This window comes from Molossus molossus, unplaced genomic scaffold, assembly GCF_014108415.1.
Source record: "Molossus molossus isolate mMolMol1 unplaced genomic scaffold, mMolMol1.p scaffold_m16_p_3, whole genome shotgun sequence".
Taxonomy (NCBI): Eukaryota; Metazoa; Chordata; class Mammalia; order Chiroptera; family Molossidae; genus Molossus; species Molossus molossus.
The window spans coordinates 53050727-53077497 of NW_023425366.1; the positions used below are offsets into that span (position 1 = coordinate 53050727).

The window sequence follows — 26771 nt, forward strand, 5'->3', positions numbered from 1 at the left end:
ACACAGGCAGATCTGTTTAATTAGTTTATCAATACTAGCACATCAAACTTCATGAGTTATTGACTAAACCTTTGATTATTTTTGTACTATAACCACTGATTGCTTACTAGGTCACTTTTGGTATCATTTAAAATCGAATGGCAGATAACATATAACTCAACTGTGTGTCTAAGACAGATGTACTTGTAAAAATGAATTTTACAGTTAATAGCAAGAAAACATCAATTCTCTTTAAGAAGCTTATGTCAGTTTCCCCATAACATTAAAAGATTAAGCCAGCATCTTTTTCAATAAACCAACAAAGTATTTCAAGAACAAAAGAAATTCAAACAAATAGACCAGTAATTATGTTTATTGTGACATTTTGTAGCAAAACATTAGGCAGCAAACAGAATCTGATTGTAAAAGAAAAAGATGAACAAACAGAAAAGTTCTACTATTATAACTATCTAAAAAGTATAAATAGCATTGAATGAACAATAACTAGTACAGAATTTTCTGTTTAGAACAAGATTATAAATTCGAGAACTAGTTAATTGACTACCTAGTATAGAATTTTCTGTTTACAATAAGATTTCAAGGAGAACTAGTTAATTGACTACTGATTTCTAAGGCCTTGGTCATTTGTACTCATATTTTAGAAAATTTATACCGATTCCTCCCCCTCCAAAGGACAGCTAACACCAGTTGTTGATAAGAGGTCAAACTGCAGTGGAAAAAAGAGAAAGAAATCGTGAAACAGGAAGGATGGTTCTAAAAGGAAAATGGCCTAAGACTGTTTCTGAAGTCAAGCTACTTGATTTTGGACTCTTACTATCACACATACCAGTTGTGTGACCTTGGTCAGATAATTTAACCCCTCTGCTACCTTGTCCTCATAGACTAAAACGGAATTATATAACAAAGCAATAACAATAAGATAATTAAGATAACTCTCCCCCCTCTCTACCTCTGGAAATTATACAACATACTTCTAAAAAACATGAGTCAAAAAACAAATCATAAAGTAAATATTTTTAACTGAATGACAATGAAAATACTCAAATTAAAATTTAGAAAAAAAGAAACACACATAGATTGGTTGCCTCCCACACAACTCCAACCAGAGCTGGGAATCAAACCTGCATCGAGTAGACTGAGTGAGGACTTGAAAAATGTCAGCAGAGTGGATGGAAGCTACACAGACCATCTCCCAGGACCAAACTGTAATTACAACTAAAATAAAGACAAAAAATTGGGGAAAAGCAGCTGGAGAGAACCCAAATAAGCAGGAACAGAAAGAGGACACCAAATCGAGCCTGGTAGGAACTGTGGAGGTGCAAGAGGGCAGGCTGGGAGCCCACGGACAGCAGTTGAGAGCTGTTTCAGCTGTGAGCAATTCCATTGGGGTTAAAACCCCAAGCTGGCTTCCCAGTGCAGAGTGCCAGGAAACAGCCCAAGTGTCCATCAATAGATGAGTGGGTAAAAAAAGCTGTGGTACATATAAACAATGGAATATAATGCAGCTGTAGGAAAGAAAGATCTCTTATCCTTTGAGACAACAATTGAGGGACCTGGAGAGTATTATGCTAAGCGAAATAAGCCAATCAGAGAAAGACAAATACCACATGATATCACTTATTTGTGGAATATAAGAAACAATACAAGCTGATGAACAAAACAGACCCAGAGACATAGAAAGAAGTAGGGTTCAGACTGACAAACCTCAGCTTATATGAAGACTGACAACTTATATGAAGATATGCATTGGTTAATGGACATAAACAATAATGCTGTGGGGGGGCGGGTAATTGGGAGGAGGGTGCCTATGGGGGAGAAGGAGTAACATCTGTAACAAAAATAAATAAATTAATAATAAAAAATAACAGTGGGGCCCTGGCCGGTTTGGCTCAGCGGTTAGAGCGTCGGCCTGCGGTACAGAGAGACCCGGGTTCGGTTCCCGCTAAGGGCACGTACCTCGGTTGCAGTTTGTCCCCAGCCCTGGTTGGTCGTGCGGGTGGCAACCACTCGATGTGTCCCTTCACATCGATGTTTCTCTCTCTCTCTCTTCCTCTCTCTCCCTCCTGCTGTCTGAACAAAAAATGCAAAAAAAATGTCCTCGGGTAAGGATTAAAAAAAAATAAAAATAACAGTGGGAAGAGTGTAAGGATGAGTGGGTGGTAACTGATAAAAACAGTCATGAGTTGGTCACTGTTAAAGGGGGTAATTGGTGCACAACAGTTCATCATATTATCTTCTCTATTTTATGTAGATTTAAAATTTTCCATAATAAAAAAGTTGGCACTTAAAAAAAATTTTAGAAAAAGCCAGTAAGGCAATGCTAATAGGAAAATACATATTAAAGACTTATATCAACCAAAATATTTTATCTAAGTTCCAAACTCAAAATATCAAGGAAAAAAGAATAAAACCCAAATTAAGTAGAAGGATGAAAAAAAAAAAAAAAGAAGATAAATATGGGAGCCAATAATCCTATTTTTAAGAAAATCAATGACATAAAAAATTGATAAGATCAAAATCTGTTTTGTTAAAGATCAATGCAATTGATAAGCCTCTAAATCAAGAAAAAAAGAAAACAAAATTACCAATATCAGAAATGAAAGAGGAAACATCACTGGGTAAGCTACAGACATTAAAAGAATACTAAGGGGGCCCTGGTTGGTTTGGCTCAGCTGCTAGAGCATCTGCCCACCAATGAGTCTGTGAGTTCGATTCTAGACAAGGGCACATACCATACTTGCGATTTGTCCCTGACCCTGGTTGGGGTCGTGCAGAAAGCTACCAGTCGATGTGTCTCTTTCACATCAATGTTTCTCTTTCTCTCTCTCCCCTCCCTCCCTCTCTGTCTCCCTCCCTCGCTCCCACTCTATCTGAAGATAAACAAAAAAATATCCTTGGGTGAGGGTTAAAGAAAAAAAAAAGTATACTAAGGGAATGTTAACAATTTTATGCCAATAAACTGACAACCTAGATGAACTGGATAAACTTCTTGAATAACAAATTACCAATACCAATCCAAGAAGAAATAGAAAATCTAAATAGTCCTGTATTGGGGGTCCACAAGACCATCTTAAGGCTTGATGATTCACTAGAACTCAAAGGGCTCATAAAGTTGTTACACTCAGGGTTATGGCTCATTACAGCAAAAGTAAAATCAGCAAAAGGAAAAGGCATATGGGATAAGGTCCAGAGGAAACCAAAAACATGTTCCCAAGATTCCTTCTGCCAGTGGAGTCACATAAGACCTGCTTGATTCCTGCAGCAACAACGTGTAACCACATATACAAAGAGCTGCCAACCAGTGGAACTTTTTAAAGACAGATTGTCTAGGCTTTTTATTAGGGATCAGTCATATAGGTTCTGCATGCCTAGCCTACGTACACTGTCATCAGTATCTATGATATTATAATTAAAGCTCCTGACCACAAAAGGAACACAAATTTTTACCATAAATCATGTTTAGTGTCAACAATTGGACCAATTGGTATACCATGGCTCAAGATCCCAGGCATGTAAAATAGTCTTATCAAACAAAACTGTCCAAGGGTTCAGTTTGCCAGAGCCAAACAAGGGTCAGTCATGAAAACAGACATTTCGTGGGAATGTACAGGGTTTGAACAACCCAAGTCAGCTGAGTTAACTGTTTCCCAGACAGGCCCATGCCAAGTAAAGAATTTGAATTCATAATTTAAAACCTTCCCATAAATTAAACTTCCATGCCCAGATGACTACACAGTAAATATAAAATAATAACCAGATAGAATAAAATAATACCAATTCTACACATACTCTTTCAGGACAACAAAAGAGAAAATCCTCCCAACTAATTTATAAAACCAGTATTAACCTGATTACCCTAGTATCAAAACCAAAGTTATTACAAGTGAAAAAAAAAAATCTTCAATAACATAGAGATGAAAAACTCCTTAATAAAAGTTAGCAAATCAGTTCTAACATTATATTGAAAGGTCAATACACCATAGCCATGAGAGAGTTATCCCAGGAACAGAAAGGCTTAATAACTGAAAATCAATTCCAGTCACTTACCACAGAAAGAGAATAGAGAAAAATCATATGATAATTTTGATAGTTGCAGCAAAACCTCTTGACAAAATCCAAACCTCATTCATTATAAAAACTCTCAACAAACTAAGGATAGAAAGAACTTCCTCAACTTTATTACAGGCATCTGCCTATAGCAATCATCACATTCAATGGTAAAAGACTCAATGCTTTCTACATCAGAAAAAAGGTAAGGATGACCATTCCCATCACCTCTATTTAACATGGTAATGCAATTTGTACTCAATGTAACATGACAAGAAAAAGACATAGAATAGAAAAGTAAAATTATATTTATACATAATATGATCATTTATGTAGCAAAGCCTAAAAAGTCTATAAAATAGATATCAGAATAAATAAATTTAGCAAGAACACAATCTGTATGCTAGCAATGACTAACTGGGAAATAAAAAAGGTAACACCATTTGAAATAGCATTTGAAACTACTAAAAACTAAATTTAACAATATGTGTAAAACTTGTATACCAAAAACTACAAAACATTGCAAGGGTAAATTACAGAAGATCGTGTTCATGGATTGAAAAACTTAATATGGTAAAGATGGCAATTCCCCTCAAACTGATCTATAAATTCACTGCCAACAGTATCAATCCCAACAGGCTTTTGAAAAAAATGGGATGCTGATTTTAACACTTATGTAGAAAGACAAAGGACCTAGACTAGCCAAAACAAGGTTGAAAACAGAACAAGACTGGAGAGCTTATCTTGCCTGACTTCAAGACTTACTAAGAGATTATAGTACACATAACACTGTGGTACAGGCATAAGGACACACATATAGAACAATGAAACAGAAAAAAGTCCAAAAATATACTCGCACATACATGATGAAGGGTTTTTTGTGAAAGCGGCAAGGCAATTCAATAGAAAAAAGATATAATTTTCTTAATAAATGATACCAGATACCTGGGGGTGGGGGTGTGAATCCTGAACCTTACCTCACACCACATACACAATCTAATTTGAAATGCTGTACAGTAAAAAGTTAACACACCAGACCAGCGATTGCTTTCCATAGAAAGTCTTCTTACAGCCCTGGCCGGTTTGGCTCAGCGGTTAGAGCGCCGGCCTGCAGTCCTGAGAAACCCGAATCGGTTCCCGCTAAGGGCATGTACCTCGGTTGCGGTTTGTCCCCGGCTCTGGTCAGTCGTGCGGGTGGCAGCCACTTGAGGTGTTCCTTTCACATCGATGTTTCTCTCTCTCTCTCTCTCCCACTCTACCTGAACAAAAAATGGAAAAATGTCCTCGGGTGAGGATAAAAAAAAAAAAAAGAAAGTCTTCCTACAAACTGGCCCTTACTGGTATCTGGGAATTTGAATTTGAGGCATTCCCTCATTTCCTAACAAATAAGGGTGGTTTACACACAAACAACAAGGTTTGCACTAAACACTGCTCTTCCTGGGAGTTTGGAATTTGGGTATATGGCTAAGCAGTTTATGTCTACATGAGTAGCCCCCAATGAAATACTTGGGCACTATGTCTCTACTGAGCTTTCCTAGTAGACAACACTTCACACATTTTATTACAGTTGCTGCTGGAAGAAATAATTGTTAATGAGAAAATCAATAGGAAAGGATTCTTGGAAGCTTGTATCTGATTTCCTCTAGAAAGCACTACTTTTAGTATCAGACTTTGTTATGTATTTTTCTTTAATAAATCATAACTAGCCTTGGCCAGTTTGGCTCAGCGGTTAGTGTGTTGGCCAGCAGACCAAATGGTCAAGGGTTTGATTCCCAGTCGAGGGCACAGACCTGGGTTGCAGGTGCAAGAGGCAACCAATTGATGTCTCTCTCTCTCTCTCTCTCTCTCTCTCTCTCTCTCTCCTCTCTCATTTCCTCCCTCCCTTTCACTCTCTATAAAAATCAATGGAAAAATATCCTCTAGTGAGGATTAACAAATAAATAAATAAATAAATCATAGCTATGAGTGTGACTATACCCTGATTCCTATGAATCCTCCCACTGAATCATCGAATCTGTGGGTCGTCTTGGATCATAGACCTAAATGTCATAGAGAAAACTATTGAACTTTTAGAACAAACCAGGAAAAATCTTTGTGATATTAGGGTGGGCAAAAATTTCCTTAAAAGGTCACAAAATAGCCTGAATTATAATGGGAAAAAAAAAAAAGGACTTATCAAAATCAAATGTTGGCTTTTTAAAAGATAGTAGAAAACAAACAGGAAAACCACAGTCGAGGAGAAAATAAATAATAGTGAATAACCATCTATCTAACAAATGGCTTGTATCAGAATATATAAAGAATGTTTACACTTTAATAATAATAAGAAAAAAAAACTAAAAACAGGCAAAAGACTTGAATAAATATTTTAGAAGATATATGACTGACCATTAAGATCATGAAAAGATGCTGAACATCACCAAATATCCAGAAAATGCAATTAAAAGCACAATGAAGTTACCATAAAGTCTAACAAGATCAAGTGTTGGAAGGGATATGAACCAACTGGAACTCTCATATTTTGCTGGTTGAAATGCATACAGACACTTTGGAAAACTATGTAGCTCTGCACTATTTCCTAAAAATTAAACATAATAGTTGCCAGACAATGCAACAAATCTATTCCCGGATTATTTACTCAAGAAAAAATAAAATGTATGCTCACACACAGCATTTAATTCAATCCAATTATATTTCAAATAATAAATTTAAAAATTGTAAAATATTCAGATTACAGCAAAAAGAAACAAAATGTCGATACACAAAACATCATAGATCAATCTCAGTTTCTAAGAAAAAGAAGTCAAACACAAGATTCCATACTTTATGATTTCATATATAAGAAATTCCAGAAGGACACAACTATATGGACAGAAAGCAAGTAATGCCATACGTAAAAATTAACTCAAAATAGATCACAGCACTATATATAAAAGCTAAAACTATAAAATTCCAGCCCTGGCCGGTGTTGTCCAGTGCACTGAAAGGTTCCTGGGCTTGATTTCTGGTCAGGGCATTAAAAAATTTTTTTAAATTAAAATAAATATAATTCTTAGGAAAAAGACAAGAAACAAATCTTCATGACCTTGGATTTAACATCCTTCTTAGATATGACACCTACAGCATAAACAAAGAAAAAATAGATGAACTGAAATTCATCAAATTTATTTATTTATTCTTTTTATCCTCACCCGAGGACATTTTTCCATTTTTTGTTCAGGTAGAGTGGGAAGGAGAGATAGGAACAGAGAGAGAGAGAAACATCGACGTGAAAGGAACACATCGAGTGGCTGCCACCCGCACAACCGACCAGGGCCGGGGACAAACTGCAACTGAAGTACATGCCCTTAGCGGGAACCGAACCCAGGTCTCTCAGGACCGCAGGCCGACGCTCTAACCGCTGAACCAAACCGGCCAGGGCGAAATTCATCAAATTTAAAAGGGGGACATCTGTTAATACTTTCAACAACAAAAAATGTACTTCAAAGGGCATTATCAAGATTATGAAAAGAGGATTCCAAAAATGGTGGGGGAGTGAATGGAAGCTACACAGACAATCTCCCACGAACAAACTGGAATTACAACTAAAATAAAGACAAATCATCAGGAAAAAGCAACAAAATCGCAGCTTGCAAGGAAAAGAAAATCAGGGACACTGAATCGACCCTGGTAGGATTGTGGAGGTGCGAGAGAGGGGCTGGGAGCCCAAGGATATCAGCGATCTTAGCTGTGAGCAGCGCCCTCGGGGTTAAGCAAATTATCACAGGTAGAATTCAAAGCCATGATCTTGGGGAAACTCAACAGAATGAGAAAGGACATCAACACCATGAGCAAAGACATAGAAACATTGAAAATCAACCAACTGAGCCCTGGCCGGGTTGGCTTAGCACTCAGAGCATCGGCCTGCGGTCCAGAGAGACCCGGGTTCAGTTCCTGCTAAGGGCATGTACCTCGGTTGCAATTTGTCCCCGGTCCTGGTTGGGTCATGCGGGTGGCAGCCAATCGATGTGTCCCTTTCACATCGATGTTTCTCTCTCTTCTTCTCTCTCCCTCCCACTCTACCTGAACAAAAAATTAAAAAATGTCTTCTGGTGAGGATAAATAAAAAACAACAGAAAATCAACCAATTGAAAATGAAAAACGACCAAGAAGAAATGAAGAATAACATGGCAGAAACAAAGAACACAACGGAAGGACTAAACAGCAGACTACAGGAAGCTGAAGACTGGATCAGTGAATTAGCAGACAGGTGGAAAAAACAATTCAGAAACAGGAAGACAGCTTAAGAGAACTTTGGGACAACTGGAAACGTAATAATATTCACAGCATAGGACACCCCGAATAAAAAAAAAGGAGCAAGGGTTAGAGAATATATTTGAAGAAATAGCATCAGAAAACGTCCCTAATTTGGTGAAGGAAAAGGCATTCAAGTTCAAGAAGCACAGAGAGCCCCAAGTAAGAAGAACCGAAACAGACCCACACCGAGACACATATTAATTAAAATTCCAAAAACTTAAAGACAAACAGAATCCTAAAGGCAGCCAGAGATAAGCAACAGGTTACCTACAAAGAAACCCCCATAAGGCTATCAATCAGATTGACTTCTCAACAGAAACACTACAGGCCAGAAGGGAATGGCATGAAGTAAGCAAGGTCATGAAAAACAAGGATCTGAATCCAAGACTACTCTATCCAGCAAGGTTATCATTCAAAATAGAAGAGCTTCCAAGACAAAAGAAGGCTAAGGGAATACATTAGCAACAAACCAACAGTGCAAGAAATGTTAAAAGGACGGCTATAATTAATAGAAGAAATGGGCAGAAAAATATAACCACATTACACAAAAATGGCAATAAATAAGGACATATCAATAATCACCTTAAATGTAAATGCACTGAATGTTCCAATAAAAAGACACACAGTAGCTGATTAAATAAGAAAGCAAGACTCATATATATGTTGTTTACAAGGGCCCCACCTCACAACAAAAAACTCACATAGGTTGAAAGTGAAGGGATGGAAAAAAATCTTCCAAGCAAATGGAGAGGAAAAAAAAACTGTGGTAGCAATACTCATATTTGATAAAATAGATTTCAAAATAAAGGCCATAACTAGAGACAAAGAAAGAAGGTCACTACATAATATTGAAAGAATCTATCCAACAGGAAGATGTAACCTTGGTAAACATATATGCACCCAATATAGAAGCATCAAAATATACTTAAAATCCTCTGGAGGATGTCAAAGGAGAAACTGACAGCAATAAAACATAGCAGGGGACTTCAACACGCCGCTGACATCACTGGATAGATCTTCTAGACAAAAAAATAAAAGGGGCCCTGGCCGGTTTGGCTCAGCAGTTGGAGCGTCGGCCTGCGGACCAGAGAGACCCGGGTTCGGTTCTCGCTAAGGGCACGTACCTCGGTTGCAGTTTTTCCCCGGCCCTGGTTGGTCGTGCGGGTGGCAGCCACTCGATGTGTCCCTTCACATCGATGTTTCTCTCTCTCTTTCTCTGTTCCTCTCTCGCTCCCTCTCTATCTGAAAAAAAAAAAAAATGGAAAAATGTCCTCGAGTGAGGATAAAAATAAAAATAAAAAAAGATAACAAGGGAACAGAGATGCTAAATGAAGCACTAGACCAAATGGATTTAATAGATATCTACAGAGAATTACACCCCAAAACTGCAGAATTCACATTCTTCTCAAGTGCACATGGGACATTCCCAAAGATAGACCACATGTTAGGACACAAACTAGTTGCTACAAGTTCAAGAAGACTGAAATCATATCAAGCATCTTCTCAGATCACAATGGCTTGAAACTAGAAATCAATTGCAACAAGAACATGAAAAAACATTTGAACACATGGAGGCTAAATAGCATGTTATTAAACAATGAATGGGTTACCAAGGAGATTAAGGAAGAGATTTAAAACTTCCTGGAAACCAATGAAAATGAACACACAACAACACAAAATCTATGAGATGCAGCGAAAGCAGTTCTGAGAGGGAAGTTCATAGCACTACAAGCCTACCTAAAGAAACAAGAAAAATTTCTAATAGTCTATCTAACCACACAACTTAAAGAACTAGAAAGCAAACAAAAAGAAAATCCCACAGCAAGTAGAAGGAAGGAAATAGTAAAGATCAGAGCAGAAATAAATGACATAGAGAACAAAAAAACAATTCAAAGGATCAAGGAAACAATGCTGCTTTTTCGAAAAGATAAACAAGATTGATGGACCCTTAGCTAGACTCACCAAGAAACAAAGAGAGGAAACCCAAAAACACAAAATTAGAAATGAAAGAGAAGTAAATGACACCACAGAAATACAAAGAATCATTAACAAATACTATGAACAATAATATAGCAACAAATTCGACAACCTATGCAAAATGGACAAATTTCTAGAAATACATAGTCTTCCAAAACTGGACCGGGAAGAGATAGAAAACTTGAACAGACCAATAGCAACTAAGGAAATTGAAGATGTAATCAAGACTCTCCCAGCAAATAAAAGCCCAGGCCTAGAAGGCTTCACGGGGGAGTTTTACCGAACATTCAAAGAAGAACTAACACCCATTCTCCTCAAACTATTTCAAAATATTCAAGAAGGAAGACTTCCAAACTCATTTTATGAGGCCAGCATAATTCTAATTCCAAAACCAAAAAAAGACACTACAAAAAACGAAAACTACAGGCCATATCCCTGAAGAACATAGATGCCAAAATCCTGAACAAAATACTAGCAAATCAGATCCAGCAATACATCAAAAAAAATTATTCACCATGACCAAGTGGGATTCATCCCAGGGATGCAAGGCTGGTACAATATTCACAAATCAATAAATATGATACAACACATAAACAAAATGAAAGATAAAAACCACATGATCATTAGATGCTGAAAAAGAATTTGACAAAATCCAGCACCCACTTCTGATAAAAACGCTCAGCAATCTGGGAATAAAGGGATCATATCTCGACATAATAAAGGCCATATATGAAAGACCTACAGCCAACATCATACTCAATGGACAAAAAGTAAAAGCATTTCCCTTAAGAACAGGAACAAGACAGGAATGCCCACCTTCGTCACTCTTATTTAACATAGTACTGGAAGTCTTAGCCACAGCAATCAGACAGGAAGAAAAAGGGATCCAAATTGGAAAGGAGGAAGTGAAACTGTCATTATTTGCAGATGACATGATATTATACTTAGAAAACCCTAAGGACTCTATCAGAAATCTACTAGACTTAATAAATGAATTTGGCAAAGTAGCAGGATACAAAATGAACGTCAAGAACTCAATGGCAATCTTCTACACCAATGATGAAGTCACAGAAAGAAAAAGTAAAAGAACAAACTCATTTACCATCGTGGCAAAAAAATTAGGATACCTAGGAATAAACTTAACCAAAGAAGTAAAGGACGTATTTGCAGAAAACTATAGGACATGAAAAAAGAAATAGAGGAAGATATATAAAAAGTGGAAGCACATACCTTGTTCATGGATTGGAAGAATTAACATCATTAAAATGTCCATATTTTTTAAAAAAAATTGTTTATTATTACCCAAAGCAATCTATAGACTCAATGCAATCCCCATCAAAATACCAACGACATATTTCACAGAACTAGTACAAATACTCCAAAAGTTCATATGGAATCAAAAATGATCCCAAAAGGCCACAGCAATCTTGAAAAAGAAAAACAAAGTAGGTGGGATCACAATACCAGATATCAAATTATACTACAAAGCTACTGTAATCAAAACAGTCAGGTACTGGCACAAGAACAGGCATATAGACAAGTGGAACAGAACAGAAAACCCAGAAATTGACCCAAAACATTATGCTCAATTAATATTTGACAAAGGTGGCAAGAGCATACAATGAAGTAAAGACAGTTTCTTCAGTAAATGGTGCTGAGAAAATTGGACAGCTACATGCAAAAAAAAAAATGAAACTAGACCATCAACTTACACCATACACAAGAATAAACTCAAAATGGATAGAAGACTTAAATGTGACTCGTGAATCCATAAAAATCCTAGAAGAAAATGTAGGCAACAAAATTTCAGACATCGTACGCAGCAGAATTTTCACTGATACATCACCTCACACAACAGAAACTAAGAAAAAATAAACACAGCGGGACTATATCAAACTCAAAAGCTTCTGCACAGCAAACGAAACAACCATCAAAATGGAAAGGGAACCCACTGTATGAGAGAGCATCATTGCCAATGATACATCAGATAAGGGGTTCATTTCTAAAATATATAGAGTGCACATACAACTCAACAAAAGGAAGACAAAGAACCCAATTAAAAAATGGGCGGAGGAACTAAACAGACACCTCTCCAAACAGGACATACAAATGGCTAAGAGACATATGAAGAAATTCTCAACATCTCTAATCATCAGAGAGATGTGAATTATAACAATGAGGTATCACCTCACACCTGTCAGAATGGCTGCCATCAACAAATCATCAAACAACAAGTGTTAACAAGGGTGTGGAGAAAATGGGTCTCTAGTGCACTGCTGGTGGGAATGCAGACTGGTGCAGCCACTGTGGAAAACAATATGGTGTTACCTCAAAAAATTAGAAATTGAATTACCATTTGACCCAGTGATCCCACTTCTAGGAATATACCCTAAGAAGCCTGAAACACCAATCAGAAAGAATGTATGTACACCCATGTTCATAACAGCACTATTTACAATAGCTAAGATCTGGAAAACAGCCCAAGTGTCCAACAGTAGACGAATGGATAAAAAAGCAGTGGTACATATACACAATGGAGTACTATGAAGCTGTAAGAAAGAAAGCTCTCTTATCCTTTGAGACAATATGGAGGGACCTGGAGAGTATTATCCTAAGCGAAACAAGCCAAGCAGAGAAAGACAAATATCACATGATCTCACTTATTTGTGGAATATAATGAACATAACAGTGAGGAACAGGGTAGATCCAGAGAGGTGGAAGCAGGGTACCAACTGACAACCCTCAGAAGAGGGGGTGAGGGGGGAGGGAAGAGATAAACCACAGAACTTACATGCATGTACGCATAACTGATGGACATGGACAACAAAGCTGGGGACGGGGTGGGGGGAATGAGGAGGAGGGTGTCAATGCAGAAAAAAGGAGAAACATCTGTAACAAAAATAAATAAAATTATATTTAAAATAATATGAAAAGATAATCCACAGAATGGGAGAAAATATTTCCAAGTCATATATCAGATAAGGGTCTAATATTAGTAAATAAAAAGAACTCTACAAATGAACAATTAAAAGACAAACCAATTGTAAAATAAGGAGAGGATCTGAATAGACATTTTTCAAAATTGTAGACCTGGCCAAAAGGTGCTCAATACTTTTTCATTACGTAAATATAAATCAAAATTTCAAAAGTAATAATGAAGTGGATGCCACTTCTAAAGCTATAGAATGTCAAAAATCTAAAAGACAGACAACAACTTTTTTGAAAATAACAAGTGTTGGTGAAGATGAGGAAAAATTAGAACTTGCACACGTTGCTGATGGACATGTAACATGTTGTACCTGCTGTGGAAAGCAATTTGGCAGTTCCTCAAAAAGTTAAACAGTTACCATATGACTTACAATATCACTCCAAGGTATACCCAAGAGAAATGAACACTATGTCCACACAAAAACTTTTAAAAAATGGTTATAGCAGCATTATTCAGCGTTATTCATACAGCAGCACAGACAAAAAGTAGGAATAATTCAAATGTCAATCAACTGAGAAATGAATAAACAAAGTGCAGTATATCCATACAATGGAATATTATTAAACAATAAGGAGAAATAAAGTACTGATAAATAACTACCACATGGAAAAACCTTAAAAACATAAAACCAAGCAAAAGAAGCCAGACAGAAAAGCCACATATTGTATTATTTCCTTTATATGACAAAATGCCCAGGATAGGCAAATTCACATAGAAAGAAAGTAGGTAATGGCTGTCCAGGACTGGAGAAATGGGGAATGCCTGCTAATAAACACAGGGTTACTCTCTGATGTAATAAAAATGTCGTGGAATTAGCTCAGCTAGTGTGGCTCAGTTGGTTGAGTGTCGTCCCATGCACCAAGAGGTCACCCACTAGATTCTCTGTCAGGGCACATGCCCGGGTTTGGGGCTTGATCCCCAGTGGGGGGTGTTCAGGAGGCAGCTGATCAATGTTTCTCTCTCATTGATGTTTCTCTCTCTCTCCTTCTCCATTCCTCTCTCTCTAAAAATCAATAAAAACATATTTTTTAAATGTTGTGAAATTAGATGGTGGTGATTGTTGCACATCTCAGTGATTATATTATACTACAAACCACAGAACTGCACACTTTAAAAGTAAAAAGATTATGACATGTTAATTATATTTCATATATTTTAAAAAATGATTGACTCTTTAAAGTAAAAATAATAATCATATAGTTAGGGTGTTTTAGGGTATTTAGAGGTAAAATTCATGATAACATGGGAAAATATGAGAGGGTGCAAATAAAAGTTGATGGTCATAAGGTTTTCGAAGTATATGTGAAATGGTATAGTAGTCTCCCCTCATCCACAATTTCACTTTCTGTGGTCAATCATGGTCTGAACATACTAAATGGAAAATTCCAAAAATAAGCAATTCATAAGTTTTAAATTGTGAGCTGTTCTTAGTAGTGGAATGAAACCTCACACTGTCCCACTCAGTCCCGCCTGGGACGTGGAATCATCCCTTTATGCGGATTATGCACACTATCATTACTCAGTAGCCATCTCAGTTATCAGACTGATTGAAGTATAAACAACAGTGCTTGTGTTCAAGTAACCCTTATTTCACTTAATAATGGTCCCAAAGACATTCACAGAACTTTTTTTTAAATGTTTTTATTAATTTTTTTTTTTCAGAGAGGGAGAGAGAGAAACATCTATCAGCTGCCTCCTGCACACCCCCTACTGGGGATCAAGCCCTGACAGGAAATTGAACCAGGATCTCTCAGTCCATGGGATGACGCTCAATCCACTGAGCCACACCAGCCAGACCACATAACTTTTATTACAGTATATTATTATAACTGTTCTATTATATATATATATTATTATTAGTTATTGTAGTTAGTCTTACTGTGCCTAATTAAACTTTATCATAGGTATGTATGTATAGGAAAAAACAGCATATATAGGGTTTGATACTATCTGTGATTTCAGGCATCCACTGGGGGTCTTGAAACATAACCCCGAGGATAAGGGGGAACTAGTGTAGAATGTTATTTGAAAGTAGACTGTGGTAACTTAAAGATGTATATCGTAAATTCTAATGGTAGACTGTAATAAGTAAAAGATGTATACTGTATACCCCCGAGAAAGCACCTACTGAATACATAAACAAAACAGAGAGATACTACTTTAAGGATATTAACAACACTTATTTATAAGTGAAAAAAATTTCCTATATCCTTAATTTCTACCTCTTATACTTCATTTATGTACACCTAAAACATCTGCTCTGATGTCACCAGGTCCTTGAAAGTACTCTTCAGAGAAGACTGTTCCTTCATCCAAACTTCCCAGACTCAAAAAGAGGACCAGGCATATTCTTTGATGCTCACAGTTGCTAACAATGGGCAAACAGGAAGCATGTGTGCTGGTGTTTTGAATGTTATGCAGATATCACTGTCCTACTGAGTAAACATACCCTCCACAGAATCAACAAAAATCACATTGCCTTTCAAGTAAGTAAAAAGTATATGATTCTTTTCCAACAAAACAAATCATGAAAATTATAAATCAAAACAGTACCTCGATATTTTTACTGGCCACATTCTTCACAACAGCAGGAAAAAGTTCAGATGCATTTCTCCCTTTTGCAATCATCTGAAGAATGAAAGTGGAATATTAGGGCTGAAACTTCTTTTAAATTATTCTTTTAAAAACAAAACATAAATTAGAAGACTGAAACAGCAAATATGCTATGGAATTAACAAGCTGAACTCTTTTTGAGTCGTCCTATCCCAACTATCTGCAGCAAAGAACAATCTCTCATGTGACAATGTAAACACACAAATACAGATATATATTAAGGAAGAAATATATGGTAGCTTAACATATAATAATAAAATATAATAGTTTTCTCTGACTAATGAGGTTGTACTTTTTAAATATCTGTACTGTTTTTTATGTTCCATATTCCTACATTAAAGATGCACTGCATTTGCAATGGGGGGGGGGGGGCAAAATAAGTATTATTTGAACAAAGTAATTCTTTCCCCTTAACTTTATTTCATAGGTTCCCTGACTTCTCCAACCATTACTTTTCAAAGTTCTCTTCACCAACGCTTCTTTCTCTGCCCACTAAAGTTATGTGCACCACAATCTTTTCAGACTACACTATTCTACAATCTCTGAAAACCCTAAGATTTTACTCCCCTCATGACTTAACCCTAACCTCTATGGGGATCAATTCCACAGACTCTAGCCCTAACTCTGAGTCCTAGTTCTACTTCTCTAACTGGACATCATTAAACATCTCTCTCATTACAAACTCGCTATGTCTAAAACCAAATTCATTTCTCATGATAAAATGGTACTCTGCTAGAATTTCCTATTTTCACCAATTTTCAAAAAAACCATGATACCAAACATTATATCAAATAATTATACCAAACATATCAAACAATGATGCCAAAAACCATAGAATTATCTGGGTCTCTTATAACTAGGACCTGTTGTAATTTTTATGAAAGTAAACTGATTTACTTACTCACTAACGGAACATTCTCGGGCTCCTCTATGCTTATGCTCATATCATGCCCCTAACCCAATTCCTTTTACTTTTCTGAGTTCTAATATCATCAAATTCTAATCATTCTTCCTTGCTAGAGCCATCTCCTAACACCTAGCTCACTATGGCATCCAAGCCTAATTTCCTCCAGAATTTGTTAAATCTTCATTTTTTCATTTGAAATATCTAATGTGCTTTTATTTCCATTTATTTCAGTATTATGTCTACCTGCATTCTTCATTCTCATTCTCAGATTGTATCTTTATGTCTTTTTTTTAAAATCCTCACCCGAGGACATTTTTGCATGTATCTTCAGATAGAGCAGGAGGGAGAGAGGGAGGAAGAGAGAGAGAAACATGGATGTGAGAGAGATACATCGACTGGCAGCCACCCACATGACCCCAACCTGGGCCGAAGAAAAACCACAACCGAGGTACGTGCCCTTAGCAGAAACCAAACCCAAGACTCTCTGGTCCTCGAGCCAACGCTCTAACCGTTGAGCCAAACTGGCCATGGCTCTTTTAAGTCCAGACTTTGGTAGCCACAAAAGAAACTTAAGTACAGGAGAATTTTTTGGAAAAAGATTCTTTATGAATTACACACCATAGCTAAGAAACTTTTTTTTTTTAATCCTCACCAAAGGCTATTTTTCTATTTATCATCGGATAGAGTGGAAGAGAGGGAGGGAGGGAGGGAGAGAGAGAGAGAGAGAGAAACATTGATGTGAGAGAGACACATCTACTGGCTGCCTCCCCCAGGATTCAACCAGGGCTGGGGATGAACCACAACTGAGGTACTTGACCGGAATCAAACCTGTGACTCATCGGTCTGTGGGCTGATGCTCTAAGAGCTGAGCCAAACCGGCCAAGGCAAGAAACAATCTTAAAAAGATAAAAGGTATTAGTTTTATAAATTTATGACGTGTTTAATAAATACTATGAGATATTTTAAGCATTATAATCTCAGGTAGCAATTTCTCAGAAGACCTTTCTACAACACAATTTTAAAGTACTCCAACACAAGCTTATCTTCTCATATCTATTTCCTTACCTGTGATATTATTTGAGTACTTTATAAAATCTGCTGAGTATTACAGAAGGTTCACAAAATAGTGCAGCTAAAACCTCTTTATATGATTTTACACCTCTCAATTTCCTCATCTGTAAAATAAGGAGAATGATTAAATGTTCTCTAGGGCCCCTTTAGTTATGCAGAGATTACATAAAGTCAGAGATCCTGTCCTTTTATATCCGATTCGAAGGCTTCCTCAACTTTATTCTACACAAAAGTATTCAAAAGGATATTAATACCTGAGAGAAGGAAAAAACCCTCTAGTCCAACTCATTCAATAAATATTACCTGGGAGGACACTACATGCCAGGGATTATTCTAGGCCTTGGGGATACAACCAAGAACAATACAATGCCCTTGTCCATTGGAGCTTACCTTCTACTGGGGTTGAGGGACACCAAACAAATAAAATACGTGAACTGGTAAAAAGAATACTATGGAGAAAAATAAAGGACTGTAAGATAAATGGGAGACGCTAGGGTCAAGGTGGGAGTTGCTCTTTTATGTTTTGGTTAGTATTTGCATGGTATATACAGAGTGGGGCAAAAGTAGGTTTATAGTTGTGAGTACAAAAAACACAGAGTTTATTCTTGTATTATTATTTATTAATTACTGTATTATTTTCCATACAAATAACTGTAAACCTACTGTTACCCTACCATGTATTTTTCATCTGTGTCTTTATATTAAAAGTGGGTTTTTACTAGAGAACATATAGTTATGTCTTGGTATTTTCATCTAATCTGATGATCTCTTTCAATTGGTGACTTTACATCACTTACATTTAATATATTATAGTTAGATTCAGGTCTTACTATTTTATTTTGTTTTGTTTACTCCCTATTTTTTTGTTCTTCTAATCATCGTTATCTCATTATTTGGGAATTTTTTTTAGCATTTAGTACTTTAATTTTTATATTTTCTTGACTATATCTTCTTGTATATCTTTCGGTAGTTCTTCCCCTAGAGATTATCAAATAGATCAAGGTATATCAAACCTTTCACAGTCTACTTAGAGTTAATATTATACCAGATCAAATAAAATTTAGAAAATTTACAACCACATAGGCCCTTTTAATCCCACCTCCCTGTAAGCCTTTATGTTATAGCTATCAAATACTATATTATACCTACATCCACTGAGAACCTGACAGAGGAATAACGTAGGAATAAAATTAGTCTTTCATGTTTATAAGATATTTACCATTTCAACTGGTCTCACTCAATATCCATCTGATGTCATCTTCCTTCAGCCTGAAGAACTTTCATTAGCATTTCATTAAAATAAATCAGTTAGAAATACTCAGTTTTTTCTTAGCCTAAGAATGTCTTTATTTCATTTTCATTCTTGAAGGGCATTTTCACTGAACAGAGAATTCTAGGTTAACAGTTATTTTCTCTCAATATTTTAAAGATGTTCCACTGTCTCTGGTCGCCATGGTTTCTGACAAGAAATATGGAATTATTAAAATCACTGTTCCCTTGAATGTAATGTATCTTTTTTTTATTGGGGTTCACTGAGCTTCTTTCATCTACAAATTTAAACATTCATCAATTTGAGAAGCTTTCAGCCATTATTTCTTCAAATATTTTTCTGCCCCAATGTCTTTCTCTGATCCTGCTGAACATATTTGTTAGGTCTCTTGATATTATCCAATAAGACCCTGAGGCTTTGTTTTTTTTCTTTTCTTTTTAATATCTCGTCTGTAAACTGACTAATTTCTAATTATCTGTCTTCAACTTCTACCTCTTTCTTCTGTTGTATCCACTCTGTTATTGAGTCAGTCAAGGATATTTTTAAAATTTCAGATATGATACTATACATATAGCGAATATTTCAACAAATTGTTCAGGTTCACTTGAGATATTTTAGAAAACAATGTACCCATTAGTTACCACCTGGGGAATAAGTAGATATAGCATACCCCCTTCCCTAGCATAACTTACTTTTTTTTTTTTTTTTGGAACGTGCCCCTAGCGGAAACCAAACCCCGGACTCTCTAGTCCCACAGGCTGACGCTCCAACCGTTGAGCCAAACCAGCCAGGGCATAACTTACAATTTAATCATAAGTGATCTTAATATTACCTACTACTGAAGTATAAGAGAAATATCTATTTAAGTCCTTTACCTATTTTAAATGTTTTTTTAATTGATTTTTTTTTAGAGAGAGAGAAAGGGAGAGATAGAAACATCGATGTGAGAGAGAAACATCAATTGGCTGCCTCCTGCATACCTCCTGCTGGGGATCAAGCCCAAAACCCTGGCAAGTGCCCTGACAAAGAATCGAATGGGTGAACTCTTGGTGCATGGTGTTGAAGCTCAACCACTGATCCACACCAGCCGGGCAAGTCCTTTACCCATTTTTAATTGTTTTTTATATTTGTTGTATAATTTTTAAAATATATTCTAGACATTAATTCCTTATCAGATACATGATTTGAACATACCTTATCCCAGCCCTGACTAGTGTGGCTCAGTTGGCTAGGCATTGTCCTATGCACCCAAAGCAGTGGTTCTCAACCTTCCTAATGCCATGACCCTTTAATACAGTTCCTCATGTTGTGGTGACCCCCAACCATAAAATTATTTTCGTTGCTACTTCATAACTGTAATTTTGCTACTGTTATGTCTTGGGTGACCTTTGTGAAAGGGTCGTTCGAACTTCAAAAGGGGTCGCAACTCATAGGTTGATAACCGCTGATCCAAAGGATGCTGGTTTGATTCTGGGTCAGGGCACATGTCTGGGTTTCAAGCCTGATCCTTGGTAGGGGGCGTGCACAAGGCAGCCAATCAGTGTTTAACTCTCACTTTGATGTTTCTCTCCCTCTCCCTCTCTCTTTCAAAATCAATAAAGAAATTTTGGCTCAGTGGATTGAGCATCAACCCATGGACTGAGAGGTACAGGTTCAATTCCTGGTCAGGGCACATGCCCGGGTTGTGGGCTCGATCCCCAGTGGGGGATGTGCAGGAGGCAGCAGATCAATGTTTCTCTCTCACACTGATGTTTCCATCTCTTTTTCCCTTCCCCTCTCAATAAAAAAATCAATAAAAACATATTTTTTAAAAATCTTTGGGAAAAAAATTTAAAAAGAAAAATATCTTTTTTGTTGTTGTTAATCCTCATCCAAGAATCTTTTTCCATTGATCTTTAGAGAGAGTCAAAGGGAGAGGGGGGAGGGGAAGAGGGGGAGAGAGAGAGAGAGAGAGAGAGACATCAATGTGAGAGAAACACATCGACTGGTTGCCTCCTGCACAACCTGGACCCGGGCTGGGGATCAAACTTGCAATCCAGGTAGGTACCATTGACCAGGAATCGAACCTGCAATCCTTTGGTTCACCAGCTAATGCTCTAACCATTGAGCAAAAAAAGAAAGTATCTTATTACATTCTGTAGGCTGCCTTTTCAGTGTACACTGTTGATGGTGTAATTTGATGCACATTTTAAATTTTGATATAGTCCAAATTATCTCCTTTTTTCCTTTTGTTGCTTACCTTTTGGTGCTATATGTAAGAACCTTTTGACAAATCTAACATCATGAAGCTTTTGTGCTGTGTTTTGTGTCTTCTTCTATGAGTTTTACAGTTTTAGCTCTTACATTTACGTCTTTGATTCATTTTGACTTTATATATCATATAAAATAGGGGTCTAAATTCATCTTCTTGCTTGCAGACATGCAGTTTTTCAACACCATTTGCTGAAAAGACTATCCTTTTCCACTAAATGGTCTTGCAGCCTTGCTGAAAATCATCTGACCATATATGTGAGGTTTTATTTCTAGGCTCTCTGTTACGTATATGTCTGTCTTTATCCAAATACCACATTATTTTGATTACTGTAGCTTTTTAGTACGTTTCAAATCAGAAACTATGAGACTTCTTTGTCCTTTTTCAAGATTGTTTGGGCTACTCGGGGTCCATATAAATTTTAGGATAGTCTTTTCTATTTTTGCAAAAAATATCACTGGGATTTTGATAGGAATTACATGAAATATATAGATCACTTTGAAGATACTGACATCTTAACAACATTAAGTCTTTCAATCCATAAATATGTCTTTCTATTTATTTATGTCTCCGTTAATTCCTTTCAGCAATAATTTGCAATTTCCAAGGTACAAGTCTTTTGCCTCCCTGGTTAAGTTTCTTCCTATGTATTTTATTCTTTTTGATGCTATTGTATGGGACTGTTTTCTTAATTTCCTTTCAAATTGTTCATTGTTAATGTATAGACACAACTAATTTTTACATGTTGATTATGCATCCTACAACTTTACTGAATTTGTTACTTGGTTCTAAAAGTTTTTTGTGGATTCTTTAGGGTTTTCTAAATATAAAATCAGGTTGTCTGGGAACAAAGATGATAATTTTACTTCTTTTCCAATCTGGATGCTTTTTTTTTTTTTTTTTGCCTAACTACCCTGGCTGAAACATTTAATATTATGTTGAACAGAAGTGGCAAAAGCAGACCTCTTTGTCTTGTTCCTGACTGTAGAGGAAAAGCTTTTAGTCTTTACCACTGCGTATCATATTAGCTGTGGATTTTCCTACATGGCATTTAATATGTTAAGGTAGTTTCCTTCTAGTCCTGGTGTTGAGTGTTTTATCATGAAAGAGTATTTAATTTTGACAAATGCTTGTTCTGTATCAACTGAGATGATAATGTATTTTCCCCCTTCTAGTAATGTGTTATGTTACAATGATTGATTTTCATACGTTCTTCATATTCTTTTTAAAATATTAATAATCTAAATCCCCAAATCCACATTAATTTTTTAAACTAAGGAAGAAAGCCCTGACCATTGTGCCTCAGTGGTTAGTTATAGTGTCAGCCTGTAGACCAAAGGGTTCAACTCCCTGTCAAGGGCTCATACCTGGGTTACAGGTTCAATCCCCAGTCCTGGTTGGGGCATGTGCAGAAGGCAACCAATTGATCAATGTGTCTCTCTCCTTTCTTTCTTTCTTTCTTTCTTTCTTTCTTTCTTTCTTTCTTTCTTTCTCTTTCTCTTTTTCTCTCTCTCCCCACCCTCCCTTCCACTCTCTCTAAAAATCAATGAAAAAAAAAAAAATCCTCAGGTGAGAATTTTTAAAAAATTAATTAAAATAAACTAAGGAAGAAAAATAAGAAAACTGTGCTTAATTTCCTAACCATTTTAACTGGCTTTATTTTTGACAACAATAAAAATGGATTCTTTCAAAAAGTTCAAGTTTTTTCATTTATAAATAAAGTTTGGTTAATCTACAGGTAAGAGAAAGAAAGTAGGGAGGAAGGGAGGAACTTAGCAAGTTTCAAATCCAATTGCAACTCTTAGGAATCAACAACCAAGAGTAAATGAAGAAATAGAAAATGAACCAACCCTTGACTTATACTCCAAAAAGTAGACTGGAACAAAACTGACAGAAAACCCACTAAGGTTCTATAGGCATTCTATCACTAGAAAATCTCAGGCCTGACTTCCGGTCAAGATGGTGGTGTAGGTAAACGCGGTATCGCGTCCTCCCACAACCACATCAAAGTTACAACTAAACTAAAGAACAACCATCATTCAAAACCGCCTGAAATCAAGCTGAATGGAAGTCGTACAACTACGGAACTAAGGGGGGGGGGAGAAAAGCAGCTACATCCAGACCGGTAGGACGGGCGGCGGCGCGAGGGGGGGCGGCGGCGGCGCAGCGGCGCAGCGGCAGCGGGCGAGACGGGCTGGTCCCACACCCAAGTGTGGTGGATAAAAATCAGGAGGATCCCGCGGCTGGGAAGGTCCTTCCTGAGGACTGAGGGGTCCCCGTCCCACACCAGGTGCCCCGCTCAGGGTTCCAGTGCCAGGAAGAGAAGTCCCCATAACTTCTGGCTGGAAAAACCACCGGAAACTGAGGCTCAGGGAAGCTGAAGCGGCTGGAACCCCAGGCAGCTCCCTAAAGGGCCCGCGCACGGACTTATCAGACTCTCTCCCTCTAAGCTCGGAGGGGAGGCAGCTCGAGGGGCACCAGAGACATACAGGGAAGAACTGAGCTGTTTGGCACTGGAGCGAGGGCTGGAGAGGGGGCCTTCCTCGGGGACAAACCTGCTGTCAGAGGCCTTTGTTCCTTTGGTGAGCCCTTCCCGGGGGCGGCAGACAGAAGCCATATCTGGGACTCCAGCAACCTGGCTCACACTGGTAGCCCCGCCCTGGTGACTCCCTGAGGCCCCGCCCCGCCCCGCCCCGCCCCGCCCCGCCCCGCCCCACACAACTTTCAAGCTGTTGCCACTTGCTTAACCATAGGATTGGCCGGTCTTGGATCCTGCTTCAGGTTTTTCCTAAATTCTTTCAAACAAGCAGCACCGGGTCTCAGCGAGCCCCATACCTCTCATTAAGTAATACAAAGAAACAAACACAGGGAGGCAGCCAAAATGAGGATACAAAGAAACAGGTCCCAAATGAAAGAACAGAACAAAACCCCAATAAAAGAACTAAGCGAAAGGGAGATAAGCAACCTAACAGATACTGAGTTCAAAATACTGCTTATAAGGATGCTCAATGAACTTAGTGAGAACCTCAGTGAACTTAGGGAGGGCATCAAGAGCATAAAAAAGTACCAGTTAGAAATCATGGATACACAGTTAGAATTAAAGGAGGCATTAACTGAAATAAAGAATAATTTACACAGCTTCAATAATAGAGTATGTAGATCCAAGGAGCAAACCATCGATTTAGAATATAAGGAAGCAAAAAATCCCCAATCAGAAGAGCACAAAGAAAAAAGAATCCAAAAAAATGAGGATAGAGTAAGGAGCCTCTGGGATAACTTCAAGTGTGCCAACATTCGCATCTTGGGGGTGCCCGAAGGAGAAGAGAGAGAACAAGAAATCGAAAACCTGTTTGAAACAATAATGGCAGAAAACTTTCCTAACTTGGTGAAGGAAACAGACATACAAGTCCAGGAAGCACAGAGAGTCCCAAACAAGATGAACCCCAAGAGGCACACACCAAGACACATCATCATCAAAATGCAAAAGGTTCAAGACAAAGAGAGAATATTAAAAGCAGCAAGAGAAAGGCAGCTAGTTACCTACAAGGGAGTACCCATTAGGCTGTCAGCTGATTTCTCAAAAGAAATTTTGCAGGCCAGAAGGGAGTGGCAAGAAATATTTAGAGTGATGAAAACCAAGAACTCACAACCAAAATTACTCTATCCTGCAAAGCTGTCATTTAGAATCGATGGACATACAAAAACTTTCCCAGACAAGAAAAAGTTAAAGGAGTTCATCACCACCAAACCGTTATTATATGAAATGATGAAGGGTCTTTTTGAAGAAAAAGATAAAATGTATGAACAAACAAAATGGCAATGAATGCATATCTATCAACAATGGAATCTACAAACAAAATGAACAGGAAGAACAGAAACATTCTCATAGATACAGAGAACATTTTGTTGGTTGCCAGTTGGGAAGGGGATTGGGGGAATGGGTGAAAAAGGTGAAGGGATTAAGAAGCACAAATTCATTGCTAGACTGACAAACCTCAAAGGGAAAGGGGTTGGGAGGGTGGGAAGAAATAAACCAAAGAACTTATATACATAACCAATGGACACAGACAATAATGTGGGAAAAGGTGGGAGGGGGGCGGGAGTGGGGAGGAGGGGGTCAATGGGGGAAAAATGTGGAACATCTGTAATACATTTTACATCCAACAATAAAGATTTGGGGAAAAAAAAGAAAAAAAAAAAAAAAGAAAAAGAAAATCTCAGGCGTGTTTTTAAGAACTGGTCCTGATATATACCAACATAGCAGAAAAATCCTGGCACTTGAAACAATATCCAACCCAAGAACAACAACAAAGATGCAACATCAGTCACAGGTTGAATATCTTTTACTTTAAATTACACACAACTAAATCATATTTGTTGAATGGAAAAAGAGAACAAGAAATGAGCAATGTCTGGAAAGGTTCAGACTATAATGCTACTGAAAAGTCAGAAAAAAGAGGAAGGGAAAAAAGAAAGGACTATATAAATTCCATATTATCCTAATCAAAATTCAAAAACAATTTTTAACATAACTTGACAATTTGATTCTAAAACATTTACTTTTTATACCTGAATATTATTTAAAAGCTTACAAATATATATTAACGTACTTTATAATAAAAAATATTTTTCAAGATTTATTGAGACATAATTGAGATAAAACATTGTATATATTTAAAGTGCCAACAAGTACAAGAAAAGATGCTTAACATCACTAATTGTCAGGGAAATGCAAATAAAATCCATAATAATTTATCACTTCAAGCCTGTTAGTACGGCTATCCTTAAAAAATCAAAAATAAAAACAAGAGACAGCAATTTGGGCGAGGATGTGGAGAAAAGGGAAGCCTTGTGTATCATTGGTGGGAATGTAAATTGATAGTCACTATGAAAACAGTGTGGAGGTTTCTCAAAAATTAAAAATATATACCTGTCCAATTTTCCATGGATACAGACATTAGGTTGGAGAAAGAAGGAGGGGGGGGTGTGGGATAGGGAGGAGGGTGTCAGTGGGGGAGGATACTTTTGTTATAACACTTTCAAGAATAAAAATAAGCCCTGACGGGTCTGGCTCAGCGGTTACAGCGTCAGCCAGTGGTCCAGAGAGACCCGGGTTTGGTTCCCGCTAAGGGCATGTACCTCGGTTGCAGTTTGCCCCCAGCCGTGGTTGGTCGTGCGGGTGGCAGCCACTCGATGTGTCCCTTTCACGTCGATGTTTCTCTCTCTCTCTCTCTCTCTCTTCCTCTCTCTCCCTCCCACTCTATCTGAACAAAAAATGGAAAAATGTCCTCGGGTGAGGATTATTTAAAAAAAAAAAAGAATATAAATAAATAAAAATTTAAAATAGAAC

The 26771-nt window shown here is 37.3% G+C and overlaps 1 protein-coding gene across 10 annotated transcripts in view; it reads right to left on the bottom strand.

The window, feature by feature from the left end:
• AP3B1 (adaptor related protein complex 3 subunit beta 1) overlaps positions 1 to 26771 on the bottom strand; it is a 281299-nt gene that overhangs the window by 225912 nt on the left and 28616 nt on the right. For 6 of the 10 annotated variants that reach the window (XM_036278963.1, XM_036278970.1, XM_036278971.1 and 3 more), the window contains one exon: positions 15863 to 15937. In XM_036278963.1, the coding sequence (XP_036134856.1) occupies positions 15863 to 15937 (75 nt within the window). Of the gene's footprint in view, positions 1 to 15862; positions 15938 to 17894; positions 18005 to 19119; positions 19139 to 26771 lie in introns of those variants that run through there. The other 4 variants (XM_036278966.1, XM_036278967.1, XM_036278965.1 and 1 more) reach the window with 2 other exon arrangements.